Source organism: Lemur catta, chromosome 5 (genome assembly GCF_020740605.2).
Source record: "Lemur catta isolate mLemCat1 chromosome 5, mLemCat1.pri, whole genome shotgun sequence".
In the NCBI taxonomy this organism is placed as follows: Eukaryota; Metazoa; Chordata; class Mammalia; order Primates; family Lemuridae; genus Lemur; species Lemur catta.
Window position 1 is genome coordinate 109,482,403 of NC_059132.1, and position 17,827 is coordinate 109,500,229.

At 46.5% G+C, this 17,827-nt stretch overlaps 1 protein-coding gene across 1 annotated transcript in view; it reads right to left on the reverse strand.

Moving 5' to 3' along the window:
* Positions 1 to 17,827, reverse strand: part of GALNTL6 (polypeptide N-acetylgalactosaminyltransferase like 6) — an 819,656-nt gene that overhangs the window by 16,934 nt on the left and 784,895 nt on the right. The window contains exons 11-12 of the mRNA XM_045552501.1: positions 8,837 to 8,953; positions 1,349 to 1,498 (exon numbers count right to left, since the gene is read on the reverse strand). Coding sequence (XP_045408457.1) covers positions 1,349 to 1,498; positions 8,837 to 8,953 — 267 coding nt within the window. The remainder of the gene's footprint in view (positions 1 to 1,348; positions 1,499 to 8,836; positions 8,954 to 17,827) is intronic.

Sequence of the window (17,827 nt, forward strand, 5' to 3'; positions counted from 1 at the left end):
AAAAGAGCTTGATAAGAGTAATCATTTATGATACGTTTCTAAAGAAAACAATGAGATTCTCCTATTGCAACAATCCCCTCCCCCATATTTTATCTGACACCATCTTCTTATTGGCTCTTTTGATTTTAAGTTGTTCTGCAGAGGGCACTGCGACTGCCGTTGTGTGGTTTGCATGCACAGCCAGTCTGCCAGGGTTGGGGAGGGGACAGCACGCAGTGTAAACCTACCAACAGCTGTGCCTTGAGTGTGTGCAGCTTTAGGCACCGACCTCCAAAGCAGAACGCTTCTCAAGTGAGGGGACGAGTGTCACAACCACTGTCCCCATACCGACTCTCCACAGCTTCCTCCCTCTGGCTTTCTGGGACCTGGGGGGACGTTGACCTTGCCTCAGCCACAGGCTAGCCAAGCTCACGACCGACGTGGAGGGCGTTTCATTTTCCTCGTAGCCCATGCCAGGCTGGCTTCCGCCACAGCGTAGAAAGGCAAACAGGCGGCACCTTCCCCCTGGCTGGAGAGGCCCCAGCCCTTCTACGGGTTTGGGGACAGGATGGAGCTTAGGGGGTACTTGCTAAGTGAGAGTCAAGTCCTGCCTCAAAAAGCAGAGAAGTTGAAAAATAATTTTGTGTGGTATTCTAAAAAGTTGCTAAAAGGAAGCATAATGAAAATATTTTAAAACAGTAATTTAGTTGCTCTTCATTTTGTTAACTCAAAATGGGATTCTACATTTGTTTTTGAATGACTTTTTTCTATTATTAAGTGTTAACTTCATAAGTCTTTAAGCTTTTACATTTCCCAAATACATTCTTCTTTGCTACATTTGGGCAGAATTTGGCCATCTTATAAATGGGTCACTCTCTGTATGCAAGTTACAGCAATTATACCTGCATAGATGTACAAATATTTGTTGAAATGTAATTGTCTTAACTCAGACACGTCCCAAGCAAGTGAGTCTGAGATATGTGATAAATGAACGGACGTGTTAATGTGTGTGTTGTGAACTGGGGTCCTTAGGAATCATGCCTATGCACAGTCACTGGATACGTGGCTCCTAGTCTTGGGAGTGGGCGGGTTACGTGCAGACCCGTCCCGTGCAGGGCCAGTGTTCTGGCTCAAAGCCATTTGCAGTCGTGACTCACTGTGAGGGCCGTACACGCAGCGAGCAAAGCCAAAACGTGCGCTTCCTACACACTGTATCCTTCCCTTCATCTTTGCCGGTGGTCTCCAAATATGTGAGCCAAATGTGTGGCTGTATGTCCAGGTCACACTTTAAATCAAAACACAGTGCTTTCAAAGAAAATTTTGAGTGAGCCAGGGGAGTTTGAGAACGACCCCATGAACTGACCCTTACCTTCCGGTATCCCCAGAGCTGGTTCCCCTTCATGCCGTGACAGTCGTAGAGGGTGACCGGGCTGCTGTGCGAGATCGCATCGAAGCAGAACTTCCGCGTGTGCAGTGGCTCACCAGGTCGGATATCTTCTCTCCACCCGAAGGTAAAGAGCTGGTGGGGCAACAAGAGCAGAAAGGCTGCAGTGAGTTTGCTTTGGGGAGAAGATTCCAGAGCAGGGGGAAATAAATGTCTTTTAGTAACGTGGCCCTCCTGCTCCGTCACCTGCTGGAAAGAACTGTCTCAGCACGACCGAGGTGTTAGAAGAGGCTTGTGTGGGAAAGTGCTGCGGCAGCAACGGCTGCACCTTTCGCCCGGGCGGCCAAAAAAATGCAAATGAGGAGTTTCCATTTAGGTACCAGGAAAAATACAGAGGATGACATGGGGGGGAGGTTGAAGGAGGAAGAGGAGGAAAAGCAGGGAGGGAGGGAGGATGGGAAGGAGACGGAGGAAGAAAGTCTTTAATGAAACTCCTTACATTTTACGTTTAGATAAAATGTCACTGGATCAGATGCTACACAGTTAGCCTGAATAAGCTGATTAACTGGAAAAAAAAAAAAAAGACAGTAGAGTTAAGCTGAATTGACGCTAACACCTCGAAAAATCTAATTTAAAGGAAAGCGAACTTGGTGAAGTAAAGAATAGGGAAATTAATTTCCCAGTGTTGGTGAGAGTAATTCTGAGGGCAGTGCAGACAGTTTTAGACCACAACGCACAGTAAGAAACACAGAGTGGCACACACAGGTCTCCCCCGACTGCAACTGAAACGGAAGGTTCACGAACCGGTATTTGCTGTTACTGCACTTAACAGACTCTTACGGCCCATCCAACATTTTCCTGTCCTGGTCTAGCCTACCCCACCGTGTCCATCCCCTGTATGTCATGATAAAAATGCTGCATGTGATGCACTAAGTTGATTTTACAGTGTACTAAGTTAACAAACAAACAAACAAATAAGAAACACTCCCGGAGGGGAAGGGCATTTTCTTGACTTATTGGAGGGCCAGCGGGAGAAATCCTTCAGGAAGGGGGAAACTGGGCTAGAGGAGCCCATTTCTTCCGATTCCAAATCTCAGTGAGGTTATATAATTCTCACCGCAGGACTTCAGGCCGACGGCGCGAAGCCACTCTGCGCATTGCGGAGCACAGAAGGGCTGTCGGGGACCCTCCTGTCAGTGTGACGCGAGCGGCGCTGCGCTGCGGGTAGCCGGTGCGCTCGGCGTGCTCAGCCCTCAGCATAGTTCTGGCTTTAGGTCCTACCCAGAAAAGAAAATATAGAGAATCTGGCAACATGCCAGGGATGGCCAACAAAACCCGGAGTGGGCAATCTGAAGAAGAATGGAAAGAACGGGGCTAAGTGGTTTGAAGAACAGAAGAAAGAAATGATCTAAATCAAACATAGGAAAGTACCTGTGACTGACTACATTCTGCTTCTCTGGACTATGAGACAAAAGGGAATATTTTAAACAGAAGACAAGGGGTCTCAGGTTAGGCATTTGAAATAGAGTCATGAAGAGGAATAGTGTAGTCTCTTTTCCTAGAGTTTTTATTTTTAAATATGATTGTGGACTGAGACTTTGTTTTGAGACAGGGTCTTGCTCTGTCACCCAGGCTACAGTGCAGTGGCACAATCATAGCTCACGGCAACCTCACACTCCTGGGCTCACGCAGTCCTCATGCCTCAGCCTCCCGAGTAGCTGGGACTACAGGTGCCACCACCACGCCTGGCTAATATTTCTATTTTGAGTAGAGACGGGGTCTCGCTCTTGCTCAGGCTGGTCTTGAACTCCTGACCTCGAGCCATCCTCCCACCTCAGCCTCCCAGAGTGCTGGGATTACAGGCGTGAGCCACCATGCCCGGCCGGCTGAGACATTTTTAGATTTATTTAAATCCTGCTCAGGAGAATGACCTCTCGAGAAAGTGTCTATTCAGCTATTTCTAATTTTAATCACTCTTTTCTAATCAGAACTCAGGACTCTCCTGGCTTTCTAAACTGCGCTCCTCTGTTACCCTGCAACTCTACCTCGCCCGCCCTCCCTTGTGTCCATCTCTGCTCCAACACAGTGTCGTCTCTCGGACGCCGCGTTGCTCCTCCCCTGCGTGGTCTCAGGCACCCTCAGGTCCGCTCCCACCGATGTGCTGACAACTCATCAACCGTGTTCCGTCCGGCTGCTTGCAGGGTGTCTGTCCCAGCTGCATGTCCCACTGACACCTCGAGTTCAACACCTTCTGGACTCTGTTGATTTTCTTCCCGTCTGCCCTGTTCCTGCTCTGTTGGAAACGCCTGTTTGGTGACCATGTTCCCTCTCAAACTAAAATCCTACAGCATTTTCACAGGACCTTAGGGAACAAAGTCCAAACTCTTTGAGCAATTCTCCGCGATCTGGCCTTTGCTGTTCTTTCCAGTTGCACCCCTTCCTTTTAGTTCACATCCCAGCGGCACTGAGACATTCGTAGTCCTCGCACAAGGCAGGTGCATTTTCCCTGCTGTGACTCTGTCCGTGACAGTCCCTCTGGCTGGAAGGCCAGCAAGCACCCGCCAACCTCATTGTCGCTCCTCAGTCGTTTATGATTCATCTCAGGTGTCTGCTCATCCGAGGGCCCGTCCTCTCTGAACTGCCTACGCCTTCCCGCCCTGCCTTCTCTCATCCCGACTGTCTAGCTGTGTTCACTTGTCCCTCACTAGACAGTCAGGTCCCGATAGCAGGGGTTGGATCGTTTTTATCTTTGTGTGTCGGCACCTTGAACAATTTATGACACATAGTAGATGCTCAATACAATTTTTATTGAATAAATAAAACTTGCACTCATTATATGAACAGGAAGTGTGTTTACATAACTGTCAAGATCAATGCATTAGTCTTTTTCGTCTCTCAAATGAATCTGTGCTGTTTGTGTCTCATTATAACAATATCAACGATAATTATTATTTGAACTTTCAACTTTGATGATTCTAGATTCAGTTGCCTGTCACTGGAATAGAGATTTCCCAGCCTATAAACCTGCCATTGGCTTTGATTAAACCTTCATTTTATTTAAACATGATATTTCGCTTGTAGTATAGGTAGTCAGACCAGTGCAGGAACAACTGGTCTTGATTGGTTAATCCATTTTCCTCTTGGTCTCTGTTTCTCTCTTTCTCTTTTTGGTTTTCATATACTCTGAAGGCCAGAGCTTTTCGAAAGGGATTGTAATCACTGCTTAGCACAGTTCCTGTTAGACACTTGGGGAAAATCAGGCCGGTGGAGGTTAGACAGCTTGCAATAGCCATACCTCAAGTGCCCAGGCTTTTTTGATTGATGGTCTTTTCATACTTCTTATTAAATGGATCAGCTAAGTCCTAAAAACTACAGCAAACAGAGGTAAATCTGTCCCTCTGGACAAATTTATTCATCTGTTGTCACAATTATATGTCAGGGCACCCTTAGGTAGCTTTTGCATCTGGTTTCTGGTATTACAATGTAACGATCATTCTTACACTTGTAGACTGGTTGTTGGCCTGTTATTGCCACAGTGTTTTATATATTATTGTTATTATTCCTACCCGGCGATGACTCTCCTGCATCCCAGGTGTTGCACCTTTAGATTCCATCAATCGCTTTGTTCTTCTGCATCCTCCATTAGCTAACCTTTTTCTCTCTTATGTCTTTGAAGTGCTTTTCATTGCCATTCATCTTATCCTAATGGCCACGTCAAACCCATCAGGGCTTGAGTCTTTTATTCATTAGGCACACTCTCCCGTGCACAGTCTTGTCAAAGGAGAAACAAGCAGACATCGTGACACTATGTTCAGTGTTTTCTTTGGGTAATGTTACTGTGACATTCATAGTTTGTCTTCTCTCTTGGGTTATTCTTACTGACACAAGTATTTAGATTTTGTTCAGGTTTCCTGTACAATAACCCCTGATTTTTTTTTCAACCTCGAATTTCTCAGTTTGGATGTTAATTTCTCATCTTTTTCCTTTTAAGTGATACTTTTAAGTACAGACTTACAATGATAACTCATATTTCATTGTAGTGTTTTGTCTGGGTCTGTGTTGTATTAAATGAATAAGCTCACTAGATTTGATACTACACACACACTTACTATCTTAATCTTGCTACCTGACTTGAGACAATTGAAAATATTTTTTCTCTCTGTGGGTAGTTATATTTTATTTCGTTGTTAAGTGTTTTGCAGAAATCTGAGATCTGGCATGTTTCTCCTTGCAGTTTGTACCCATCCTTATGTTCTGACCTCCCGGTGAGACCGTTTTTCCCAAAGGAAAGGAATCTGTCCTTTCTCCACTGCACGCACTGACTGGGTTCAATCTCTGCATATCTCCCCCCAGGTCTTGCAAAGGGAGCGTCTGCTGCTTCCTCAGCGGATGCGAGCCCTGCCGGCCATGCCTCCTTCCCTGCAGGACAGAGTTCAGCCATTGCACCTGCAGAGTGGGAACAGCCAAACGAGGCCAAGGAGGGCTCCGCCCCTCTCCTCTCCCCTGGACTCACAACAGGAGTTGAGAGTATTCTTTCCAGACCTTACAGTCTTATTAGGATCTATTTTTATGTTTTTGTCTTGGTCCCTAGAGGAAACTGAGCGCCAGTACATAATGCTACAGTCATATCAAACAACTACACAGATTGCCCCGGAAAAATGAATCATGCATTTGCTTCCTTCACAGAAGCCGGATTAGTCATCTCTGGTGTTCTGCAACAAAGGGCGTTTTCTTACATAGGGGCTTCCAGGGACTCTTCTTTATTTCCCATGTAGCAATTTTATTTATTTGTGTTTTATTTTTGCCACTTGATTTTTTTTTTTTTGGAGAGAAAAGGGATCATTTCAACTCTAATAAGCATCTTGCTGGTGTTCTTTGAATGCTTTTGAATTAAAAAGAATACGTGTCTATTGCTAGACCACCCTGAATGTGCCCGATCCCGTCTGAATTAAAAAGAATGCTCACAATGTGCATGTTCTGACATACTTCTTTTCTCATCTGGGAATTTCAATCTAAACGTGGAAGAATGAGTCCTGAGTCTTATAAGTCACTGAGTGGTGTATTGAATAAAAGCTGACAGTTAATTACTGCAGAAGGAAGCAGCTTGTAATGTTTTGACCTCTCAGTCGATATGCGGTGGTACATATTTCAAATATGATGCATTTTCTACCTCCTGTCAACCTTGTTTAATCTTCCTGTATAGCTGCTCCGTTTTTAGGATCTCTGGAAATCAGAAATCTCCTTTTCAGAGAGCTGCGTTCCCTGGTCTTTCTGGTCCGCCTATGTGGCGTTTTTCGCTTGTCTAGTGCTGCCCTCTGGTGACCATTTATTGCATTACAGGCCATAGACCTGCAGTTTAGCTTGAGGGGAAAAAAATGAGCCAATCATTTTTAAAGTGTATGCAATATAGTCGGTTTTGTTTATATTCATTTTCAGCTGTCAAGTAAAATCCTCAGGTCAGAGCAGATTTCATTCTAGAGCATTACTGGAGAGAAATGTTAACCCGATTCAGGCACTCAGACCCCTGTCCGGTCCCCCAGCTGGCGAGGTGTGTTTCCTGGTTGGGGTGAACGGAGGTGGCAGAGGGGAACTGAGCCCGAGAGAGCAGCTTCTCCTTATGGCTTGCTCCTTTTTCTTTTTTAAAAATATGCTTTTCTACTCTAGTTGCCCGTCTTACTGATAGCCTCTTAAGCATTCTCTCTCGCCCCCAATCTGAAGTGGAAATTGCTTGCTAGAGGCCATAGTCCAGCACTGTCACTCGGGTCCCTGGTAACATCCCGTGGTGCTGAGAGACACAGACACAGGAGGGAGGGGCCGAGTCAGTTCCCACTGATGTTTTATCCCGTCAGCATATCCCGGAGCCACGGAGGGATAGGTTTGAGTGAACTAGCATTTGGTAACTAGCATTTGGTGACTATTCTGGGAATAACTCAATGAGGCCAAAGTCATAGCTAGCTGCCTTGGACCTGGGAGAGATTTCGAATTGGTATTAGCATGAAGGGATTTCGTGGGTGTGTGTGAGAAGGCAGAAAGGAGACTACATTACTCTGCACCTGCTACACGTGCAAGGTGCTGGGATATCATAGATACTGCTTATTCTCAGAACAACCCTGTCCAGGAGGTGGGCATTTTTGTCTCTGTTTAAAGATAGAGGAACTACAGCCTAGGAAGATTTGACAATTTCACAAGGCCACGTGGTTTAAATTGAAATTTTAGGTTGGCCTGACTGCAAGGCCCACAGTCCTTCTGGAACACCGCGAGGCTGTGGGGTGAGGGTACAAACACAGATCAGTGGTTGCAGGAGAGGCAGTGTTGGTTGAGCGAGTGAATTCTGGGCTGTGCTGCAGACGGCCTCTTGCTGTCCCCCTGACACCACTCTGCTCTGCAGTGTGACGCAGGGCGCAGGTGGAGCAGGCAGGGACAATAGGTGGGGTGAGGGAGGTGCTCACATGCTGAATCTCAGTGCACCTAACAATTCTGTCATGTCCTAAGCTGGGCGTGGTGGGCTTTTCTAGCTTCATACACGTGCTGCACACTGGAGGACTCTAGCCATGGGAGAGCAGTGATGCCTTACTGGGAAGTGCTTGCTGACTTTCTCGGTCGAGGCACTATGGACAACTGTGGGAAACTGAAAGCACAGGCGGGGCAGACGGTCCTGAACTTGGGGATCTAGCCTCCTGCAGAGGGGCGAGGAAATAGGGCGGGGGAGGGGGCTTTCACTGTATCTAAATTTTTATTATTTAAAATATGGCAATAGATGTTGATACTTGTTAATCCTGTGTGATGAATGTATAAAAATGTCTGCTGTGATATTTTCTATAGTTTCCTTTGAAATATTTCCTGATTTACAATTAAACCACCAAAAAGAGGCAGACATAATTCTACCCACTCTTTTCTCTTTCACAGGTGACATAGGGCAAGGAAAGCCGCTTACAAGGACTTTCAAGTTTCCGAGTGGGTTAGAAATCACACCTCACTTAAACTGAGTTGCACTGAGATGGTTTTTGATCAAGAGTAATACATGGTCTTAAAGTATCTCATGAAGTCCACGCGGGGGTGGTGTTGCTTCAAAGTTACCCTTTATGCTTCCGCTTAAAAACCACTACAACAACAAGGAGTCTATCTAAAGAGTTTGTGTCACTACACAGAACAACAGTCTTGCATTGAAACCTTGGCATTTAGTTGGAAGAGTTCAATAAGCACTCAGGCTTTTTGTGTTGTGAAAACTACCATTCTGGGAAAGGAAGTAAGACGAGGGTCACCATCAACACCTCCACCAGCATTTCTACTATTGCAGGTACAGTTGTGCACATTATTCTAGTTGGGTATCACGACTACTTTGAGAAGAAACAGAAATAGAGAAGTGAAGTGACTCAGTTAACTACAGGGCTGGTTAGTGACAGACGACCCCTCTCTGGGTCCCACGGGCACCATCTAGAGATGTGTTCCTGCCCTGTCCACCCGCTGACATACCTGTTCGTGAGACCACGTCCTTTCGGAACCATCCTTGACGCAGATGTCCAGCCTCAGCTCCGTTCCCGTGGCGCCGTGCTTGCTGTCCACACAGAGATTTGCTGCCACGTTTCGAATCTGTGGAAAGAAGATAGAACGTTGAACGTGAGGCTGCGTTGTATTGTTGTATCGTTGTATCGTTGTATCGCTAGCTCTCGAAAGTGACTGTTGAATGAGGCCTTGAATTTGTACGTAGTTTATGCAGAAAATGCAAGGAGTTTATAAAACATGGTCTACTCCACGTGTGAAAGACCTGAGACGGTTAAGTAGCCAGACTGCTGCTGGTTGCTGCAAAGTTATGTGTTGATAACGCAACGCGGGGAGTGGCCTGGAGTTCACGATGGCTGTGAAACGGGAGACTTTTCTTTTGCAGGTGGTGCTTAACTTGGAATTCGTTATCTTCCTGCTTCAGAGCACCCTCCACCGTCACGTCCCAGCTGCTGGAGAGACCCCGCGCGAGGCAGGTAGCGCAGCTGCGGCGTGGGAGGGAGGAGAGGGAATCACGCAGCCCCGCAGCTCCCGCAGGAGACCGCGGTGATCTTCGGCTCCCTTTGGCTGCGAATGGAACCAAAGCTCACCTTGGTCTACACCTGTTGTCATCGTTCAGCATTTCTCCTGGATAATCAATAAAATGTCACCCTGGACTATTAGCAAAATAGGAAAGACAGGACTATTGCTGTGGTACTATACGGCATGACGGCTCTCTACAGAAAGCCTGAACTCTGAGACGTTGCAGAGTGGGGAAAAAAAAGGACAAGTCTTTACAGCTATTATGTTAATATTGATGTAAGGAACTGAATAGTTGGGGGTAGGGAGAGGGCGGACAACAGCAGCAGGAGCAGAGTGTGGTCAGAGCTCCGGCCTCCTGTCCCATCTTCCCGCCTGCGAGTTTCACATCAGACCCGCCGCTGCAGCACAGTGGGCACCGTTGGTGGTTTGCTGCCGAGGTGTGTGTGCTGAGACAGACTCAATCGTCTCAGTTCTTTTTATGCTTTTATGTAGTCCTGGATTATGATAATCTCTGTCAGTGCTTTTTAGAAGGGAAACAAGAACAGGATGGACCCAGTTTTAGTCCAGGCTCTTTTCCCTGGAGTGAGCAGCTATGGCAGGGAGTCTCTCCGCAGCAGCAGAACACCCGAACCGGGCCTGTCCCTACCCGGTGGGCGGGCAGAGAGAAGGCTGTTAGGAAATGTTCCGGATATAGAGAAAGGAATGGGGCGCTGGGGTGGAGACAGTGGTGGTGGAGAGAGCTGGTCCCTATGTCATTTATCCAGGAGTAGAGGCTGGGGTGATGCCATTCAGGAGGGAAGCAAGGTGGGTGCTAGTCTCCTTATTCAGGGAATTAGGCAACAGGTTCGGTTCATTCTTCCACTATCAGACCTCTGCTTCCAGGGTCTCTGTTCCTGATGACAGGGGACTGTGAAATGATGCGGGATACAGGGCCATGCAGTTCTTAACCCGGTTGATCTACAGACCCCTTTGAATCCAAGGAAAGTGATGGACATTTTTACAAAAACTAGCAAAGCTGTAAGTGGATATATACCAGCACTTTTGTATCCATTTTCCTGGAACTCATGGACTTCAGACTTGAATCCTGAATTAGGGAAAGGGGTCTCCTCCCACCTGCAAACGCGTGGCAGTGGGCTGGGAGATCCAGACAGCAGGGCCTGGCTGGGGGTGGGAAGGCTTCTAGTCACTCTCATTTCTTTTACTTTTTCTCCATCTTCCCTAAATCAAGTGCCAGGGAGGAACTTCCCTCTGGAACTTGAGGAGCCAAGTTTAAAATATGCCTTTTATAAAATCAATTTCTTGATGTGTGATGGCATTTCTGAAGTGAAATGGAAACACCCAGAAGGTGGAAGTTGGATTTTGCTATCCCTGTCTTGAGCCTGGCACGCTCTGGAAAGCGCCTGTTTGATCTCATCATCTGAGCCCGGCGAGCTGGTTTTCTAAAGCGGCCTCTAACCCGGGAGCTGCCTGCAAGGACTCGGGCAGGCCTCACTTTTCATTCTTGGGCCATTTCACTCACAGACGCACTCTTGTTAGAGAACCAGTGTCAGTTTATACTGAACGCAACTTCAGGACACCGTTATTCCCTTCACCTGCGTCGCGGAGCTCCGAACCACATTTGCGAGGAAAGGCAGCTGCCTGCAGGTTCAGGGCCACCTGGCCCCAGGGAGACGCCTCGTCCCGTGTCGCTGGAACTCACCCACCGAGGGCTGCTCTAGGCAGGGAGGGCGGGGAAGGAGGAGCAGGCGCAGGCCGACCGCAAACCTGCCAGGCCCGCCAGCCGCGCTGTGTTTGCACATGTTCCGAGCTCGGAAGGGCCCTGGCACGGAGGGAGGATGCCATTTTCTAAACTCTTGAATTTCCCAAATTCTCACTCGAGCGGCATCTGTGTAGACAAATGGGATAAACTGCTTGGGAAGCCAAATTTCGCGTTTCAAAGGCATAATCGTCTACATCTGTGTAAATTCCATCAGCAAGTCGAGCCAGGGAGGAAACGCGGGAGTCCGACGCGGGGTGAGGCAGGCAGCCGAGTGCGGGATGCGGTCCGGCCTCCGCCTCCCCGTCTCTTCTGCCGGGCCCCCAGCTCCGCGCTGGGGTCCCCTCCGCTGCTCACGGACTCCGCTCCCTCCAGGCAAACAGGTGCATCAAATTCTAATAGATTCTCGTACTTGCTGACTCATGCTAATAACGTTTTTTAAAAATGCAGCCAAGAGCACTTACAGATGCTCGATACTTTGTTCAGCGCAGGCTCCGCACCCGTGCGGGAAGGGAAAGCAGTTCACACACGCACACCCCAAATCTGGGACACGCAATATTGAACACATCTATGACAGAATCGATACTTTTTCAGGCTTTATTCCTTTGATGTCCAGCTTCAGGGTTTGACGTCGTTAAAACCGTGTCAAAGAATCCTGAGAGACGCCGAACAGGATTAGAAAAGTGAGGGGCACCTGGCTAGGAATGGGGGGAAGAAAAAGAAAAATGAGGGGAAGGGAATCATTATGTAGGACAGGATTATAGAGATAAGCTCCTTTTGGGCAAGGATTAGGAAAAGGTCTGGCAGACAGTAGAAGATTTTTTAGGTATACGAGAGAAGGCAGGCCTAGCTTTAACACTGTTTTGTTTTGTTTTTCTCCCCAGCACAGGAGGCTCTTATCAGAGAGGCACAAGCAAAGGTGAGTGTGGTATCAATAGACGTGGGAGAGGTAATGTAATTGCCTCTGAGAGAGAGACTAGCCTTAGCTCAACAAATGAGAGAGCATGGTTTGCTCATTCCTCTTGAGAGCTTGGGGTCTTCTAAGTAAGAAGTAGTGGGTTCATTGCTCATTCAACAAATATTTATTAAGAACCTGCTGGGTCCCAGGCACTGTGCCTGAAATTAGGTATACAGCGAAAAATTAAAAAGAACCAATTCCCTCCTTTATGCATCATGTGGCCTAGTAGGGACATGAGAAAGCAAATGACTGGAAGAAAGCCTTGAGACTTGCAATATTTCCAGCCGTAAATATTTAATTGGCACAAGGAACCCAGATGCACCCCTGTATGGACTGTATGGTTTTAGAATGCACATTGCTATGCAGAGCTGGAAAGACAGAAGCCCCTAGTGTTGTATGGAGACCCAGCGGGTCTGAGTTCTGTTCCTGAGGTACAAATGAGGTTCCCTACAACCTGTGTTCTTCCTTTTTAAAGCTCAGTTTATCCAGCATTCAAAGAGTGCTTCTGCAGGAAAGGCACTTTGAGAGGTGTGGATGGACACCCAGAGACTAAGGAGTGTACAACCTTACCGGGGAGACATCACTCTGAAGGCTTCTTCTTAGGAGACGAAATGCTAAGTGGGGTCGGGGAGGACAGGATCCTGCTGAGCAAGAGGCAGCTTGCAGCACTCGGTGCTGGTGGCCTTGGAAGGGGCTCTGGGGGACGCGTAGAAGTGAATCTGGACAGGGAGGTGACAGAAGGGCACTGTAGCCTTAGGGATCAGAAATGGACACAAGTATTGGGGTTTGGCAGTTCAGGGCATTTTTAGGAAATAGCAGATGACTTGGTGTGACTCAGCATGAGGTTTGTAAGAGGAGGGCAGTCATGCCTGCCCAGGCACTGAGAGGATTAAACTCATGCAGGCAACGTGCTCAGCACAGTTTCTGGCACACTGTGCATGGCCAGTAAATGTTAGCTACTATTGAGTTATTTGTCTATGTTTTCAGCCGAATCATCTATGATGGTAAATGGGGTGATGTCACTGATGTCACCAACAGATCTCATTGTTATTAGACTATGAGATCCCACAGACACCTTGAATACAAAGGGACTATGACTGAATAGGCCTGGCCCGGCACGCCAGCCCTGAACTCCAGTCTGTGTCATCGGTTAGTCTTGACAATGTCATACGGAGTCACTCACGATCTCAACAGCAGACACGCCCATCCCCCCACAATTTCTGTGGCTTCTAGTCCTAGATACTGAATGTCCCCCTCCTTTCCTCTGCATTACAGCCTCACAGGCCTTGACATCTTCTCATGTGCTTTTCAAAAAAGTTATATTAAAATACACATTACATGAAGTTTACTATTTTAGCCACTTTTAAGTGTTCAATTCATCGGCATTAAGTACGTTCAAAATGCCGTGTAACCATCACCACTACTTATTTCCAAAACTTTTTCATCAAACAGCAACACTAATTGTGAATCCATAACTGCCTGCTTCTCACTTTCCTGCAGTCCCTGGTGACTACAGACTCCATGCATTTGCCTGGTTAGAAACCTCAGGTCAGTGGGACTCACCACCTTTGCCCTTTTGTGTCTGGCTTATTTCACTTAGCATAGTGTTTTCAAGGTTTACCCATGTAGCATGTACCAGAGCTTCATTTTTTTAAAGGCTGAATAAATTCACATATGTGTGTATTTACATGCCACATTTGTTTATCCATTCATGCATTGATGGACACATGGGTTGTATCCACCTTTTGCTACTGTGAATAATGCTTCTGTGAACATTGGCATACAAATATCTTTTCGAATTCTTGTTTTCAATTCTTTTGGGTATAGCAGTGGAATTGTTGGGTCATATGGTAATTCAATGCTTAACTTTTTGAGGAACCATCGTAAACCATTTTCCACAGTGGCTGCACTATTTTCCATTCCCACCAGCAATGGTTATTAAAGGCCCTTAGAGATCAACAGGCATTGGAAGGGGCTCTCTCTCTTTCTTCATAGAAAACCCAGACCCATCAAAAAGAACTATCAACTTTCCTTCCCCTCCCTGTTATTTCAATATATTATAGGAAAGAGGATCAAGAAAGCAGCCAGACCTGGCCCAAATCATTTCCAATATAAAACCTGTCCCTCCGGTTAATTTAAGTTCCTAAGAGAATCATTCACAAGTCAACTTGTTTCTCCCCCTCCCCTACATCCATTCTTCCTCTGAAGTATCTAGTCATCCTCCCTAGTAACCATGTATTGCCTGTAAACAGAATTACCTATATTCCTCATCACCCCTCCCTTCTAAATTGAGGGTATACAAATTCCTGGGCTCCACTGGGATACTGGGTGATCACTCCGTGGCTCTCCCTGTGCACACGGTGAACAGATCTCTTTCTCTGATTAATCTGCCTTGCTGTGAGTTGATATTTCAGTGAACCCTCTGGGGTGAAGGGAAGTTTCCTCTCACGCCCGCAGTCTGATCTAGATAGAGATGCTGCAGCAGAGTTAGAACTAAAATGACTTTAACACTCCGGGAGCTTCCAAGGGAGGGAGAAGTGACAATGAAGTCACTGAAGGGGTGCCCCTGGCTACACAGCAGTGGCCTGACTCTGTAGCTTGAAGCTGCGGTGGTAGAAGAGAAGGCATCATGGAGGACTTTGCTTGAGACTCTCGACTTTGAATCTGGATTTAAAAAAAAATCCATTTTCTGAAAGGAAAAGTTAGAAAATGGCAGAATAGTGTTGAGTCTATCCTGACCCCTGTGGCTCACTGGACAGGATTAACATCTTCTCTGTGTTCAACGGTCAGGGATAGCCCACGCTGCTCGGATCTGCGCGCGTGGAAGTTTGTCCCCACCCTTTCCTATTGGCGTTGAAGACTCAGAGCTTTGCCACCTTGGACTTGCCCCGTGTAAAGCAGAGCCTACGGAATGCTTTGTATTCTTTGAACACATGAGAATTGTAACCCTCAGAAACTATTAATTTGTTTGTTTGTTTGTTTGTTTGGTTTAAACATTTTTCCTAAGTTTTGGTGTTGTGATTTCATAAATTCCAGGAAGGAAGGATTTTATTATACGGACTCTCAAGAGTGCACTGTTGGAGCAGAGGCATGGTGTGGCGGGGAGTGGCCAATAGCTGGTTTGGCTGAACAAAGGTTTTTAAAAGCTCAGGTGACAACTATTCCTGTTGTGGTGTGAGTTATACACACATGTGTTGTGAGACAAAAGGGTATTGCGTGTTGGAGACATGAAAGCAGGCATTTGAAGAAACTTGTAAGTAGTGGTTTAGGAGATGAGCAGGTTTCCTCCAGCCCGCCTTTTCCTCCCTGCAATTTATAAAACTCAGATAAGTAAATTAAAGGTGTGCAGGAGGAGAGAAAATAAGATCTGATGGAAAATTTTACAGCGAGCCTTCAAGCCTAGCTGCAGGAAAACTCATCAAAAGGATATCTGAAAGTCGGGAAAGGCACGTTAAGTCAGGAGCCCGTGAGTTCTTGGTGTTCTGCAGAGCAAAGGAATGGATGGGCAGAGGCGTTCCCATGCCACGCTCACTGCACCTGTGTTAGGTGGTTTAGAAGCGGGAATGATGCTCTGAAGGGAAGTCGCAGGAGAGTTGGCTTCTGTGCTGTGGGGCCGTGTGGCCCCCCTACAACCCCGGGTGATGGCCGCAGCTCGGCAATGGCTGGTCATCACGTGTCCTGCACCAGTGCTCAGAAAGTGGCACGGAGCCGTGCTTTCAGACTGAGCCACGTTGTGCTGGTCACGTACCTGATCTTTTAACTAATGTCTCAACATTTTAATATTCCTGTCATTTTTTTCCTGGAGTGCTATTTTGTGAATACAAACACTTCTCCCAATGGTTGGATTCATATATCAATTGCCAATAAATCTAAGATTTGCTCCAGTTCTGGTACAATCACGAAAAGCCACTTCCAACATTATCCTCAAAGCCAAGGGCAGTAGCCGCAGGCTTTGAAGATAAAGCAGATTTTTAGTACTTGAAAAACTACTCACACAACTGGTGTCTAGATAAAATAACTCTTCCTTTGAAGTCAGGTCAAATGGTTGAAATGTGAGCAGGTTTAAAATCTGGTCTAATATGCAGTTGTTAAACTCTTGTGTAAGATTCAGGACTGTTAATGAAGATCTGTGATCAAAATCAAGGCCTGATTCTGAGGATGTGACCCTTTGACCCTGGGCAGGATGGCAGCAAAATCCTGGAGATACACGATAACCTTTGGGTTTTTAAAATTCTCTAGAGAAATAGATTCTCTTGAACTCATTCTTGAGTTTAACAGCCAGTCCTCTAAGAAAAGCCAGCACACTGCCTTCATTTTCAGATAAAATAATTCAAGGTCTGAGTTTTCTGCTGTAAATTCCATCACTGTTAAACATAGTCAACATATTCAAGGAAATGACTTGGGTCCTCAGGGGGAAAAAGGTGAAAATGTCAGATTGCATGTGGTGTATGAAACTGTAAGTTCTCGCTTGTAAAATGTTTCATGGTATAACTACTTCCTTACAGTATTTCTCTGTGGGCCTTAAATTATGAAGCCATATCTTTGGCCATTTTGTACAGCTCAAAACTGAGGAGTGGTAAAAAGCATTTCCACCCTATTTCTTACCTCCTGCTCTAAAATCAAATGGGGAAGGGAAAAAGTTGAGTTTTTAAGATCTAGCCTTACAATTCTGAGTCACACTGACCAGCATTCCATTGTTTTCTGTGGCAAGAGAAATTCATGCAACACTGATAGGGAAAACTGACTGATATTTCCTATAAAGAAGCAAATGCTCCTTCCAAACCACTGACCAGGGCGCCATCTTATGCAACAGTTAGTGCAATCATCTTAAAGCGTTGGAACACTCCACTTAGCTTAGCTTTCTGTATGACAGTCTCACATCTGCCTCCTCCTAATCTATGCATTTTATTGAATCTATCTCCTGTCAAATGTCTTAACTGCAAATGTGGTTAGTCATGCCGGACTCAATGGGTGGATGGTTCTGAGAGTGAGCTGGTTGGGGTTTGGTTGGATTGCGGTATGAATGGTGGGTGTCAAAGGCCGTGACTTTCTTTCGGAGAGGACGAGTTATTTCTTCCTCAAAACAAAGCAGAAGAGAACAAAACAATACAGAACAAGACAAAAGAGGTTTTGAGGAACGTGAGCAGTGGTCTAGTTCTAGTTGACTGAGCCAAGGTGCACGGACATCCTAAAGCCAGTCCAGGCAGCTCCAGTGAAAGCTTAGGGTCTGGTGGCCTTGGCAGGCTGAGGGCTGAGTTCTGTGTCCAGCAGTGACCCACAGTGTTACCTCAAGCTGGTGAGACTTTCCTGAGGAGAAGTTATGGCTTCATCACCTCTGTCACCCTGTCACCTGGCATAGTTTTTGGTGTATAGTGTATAGTAGGTCTGCTAGAACTGCTATCACAAAATACCACAGAATGGGTGGCTTAAACAAGAGAAGTTTATTTCTCAGTGCTGGATGCTGGCAATTCAAGATCAAAGTATCAGCAAGGTTGGTTTCCTTTGAGGATTCTCTCCTAGGTTTGCAGATGGCCACCTTCTTACCATGTCCTCACATGGCCTTTTCCTGTTTGTGTCCATCTCTGGTGTCTCTTCTCTTCTTATGAGGACACCAGTCCTGTGAGATCAGGGCTCCACCCTTCTGATCTCTTTCAATCTCAATTCCCTCCCTAAAGACCCTATCTGCAAATACAGTCAGCTGGGGATTAGGGCTTCAATTTTGGAGAGG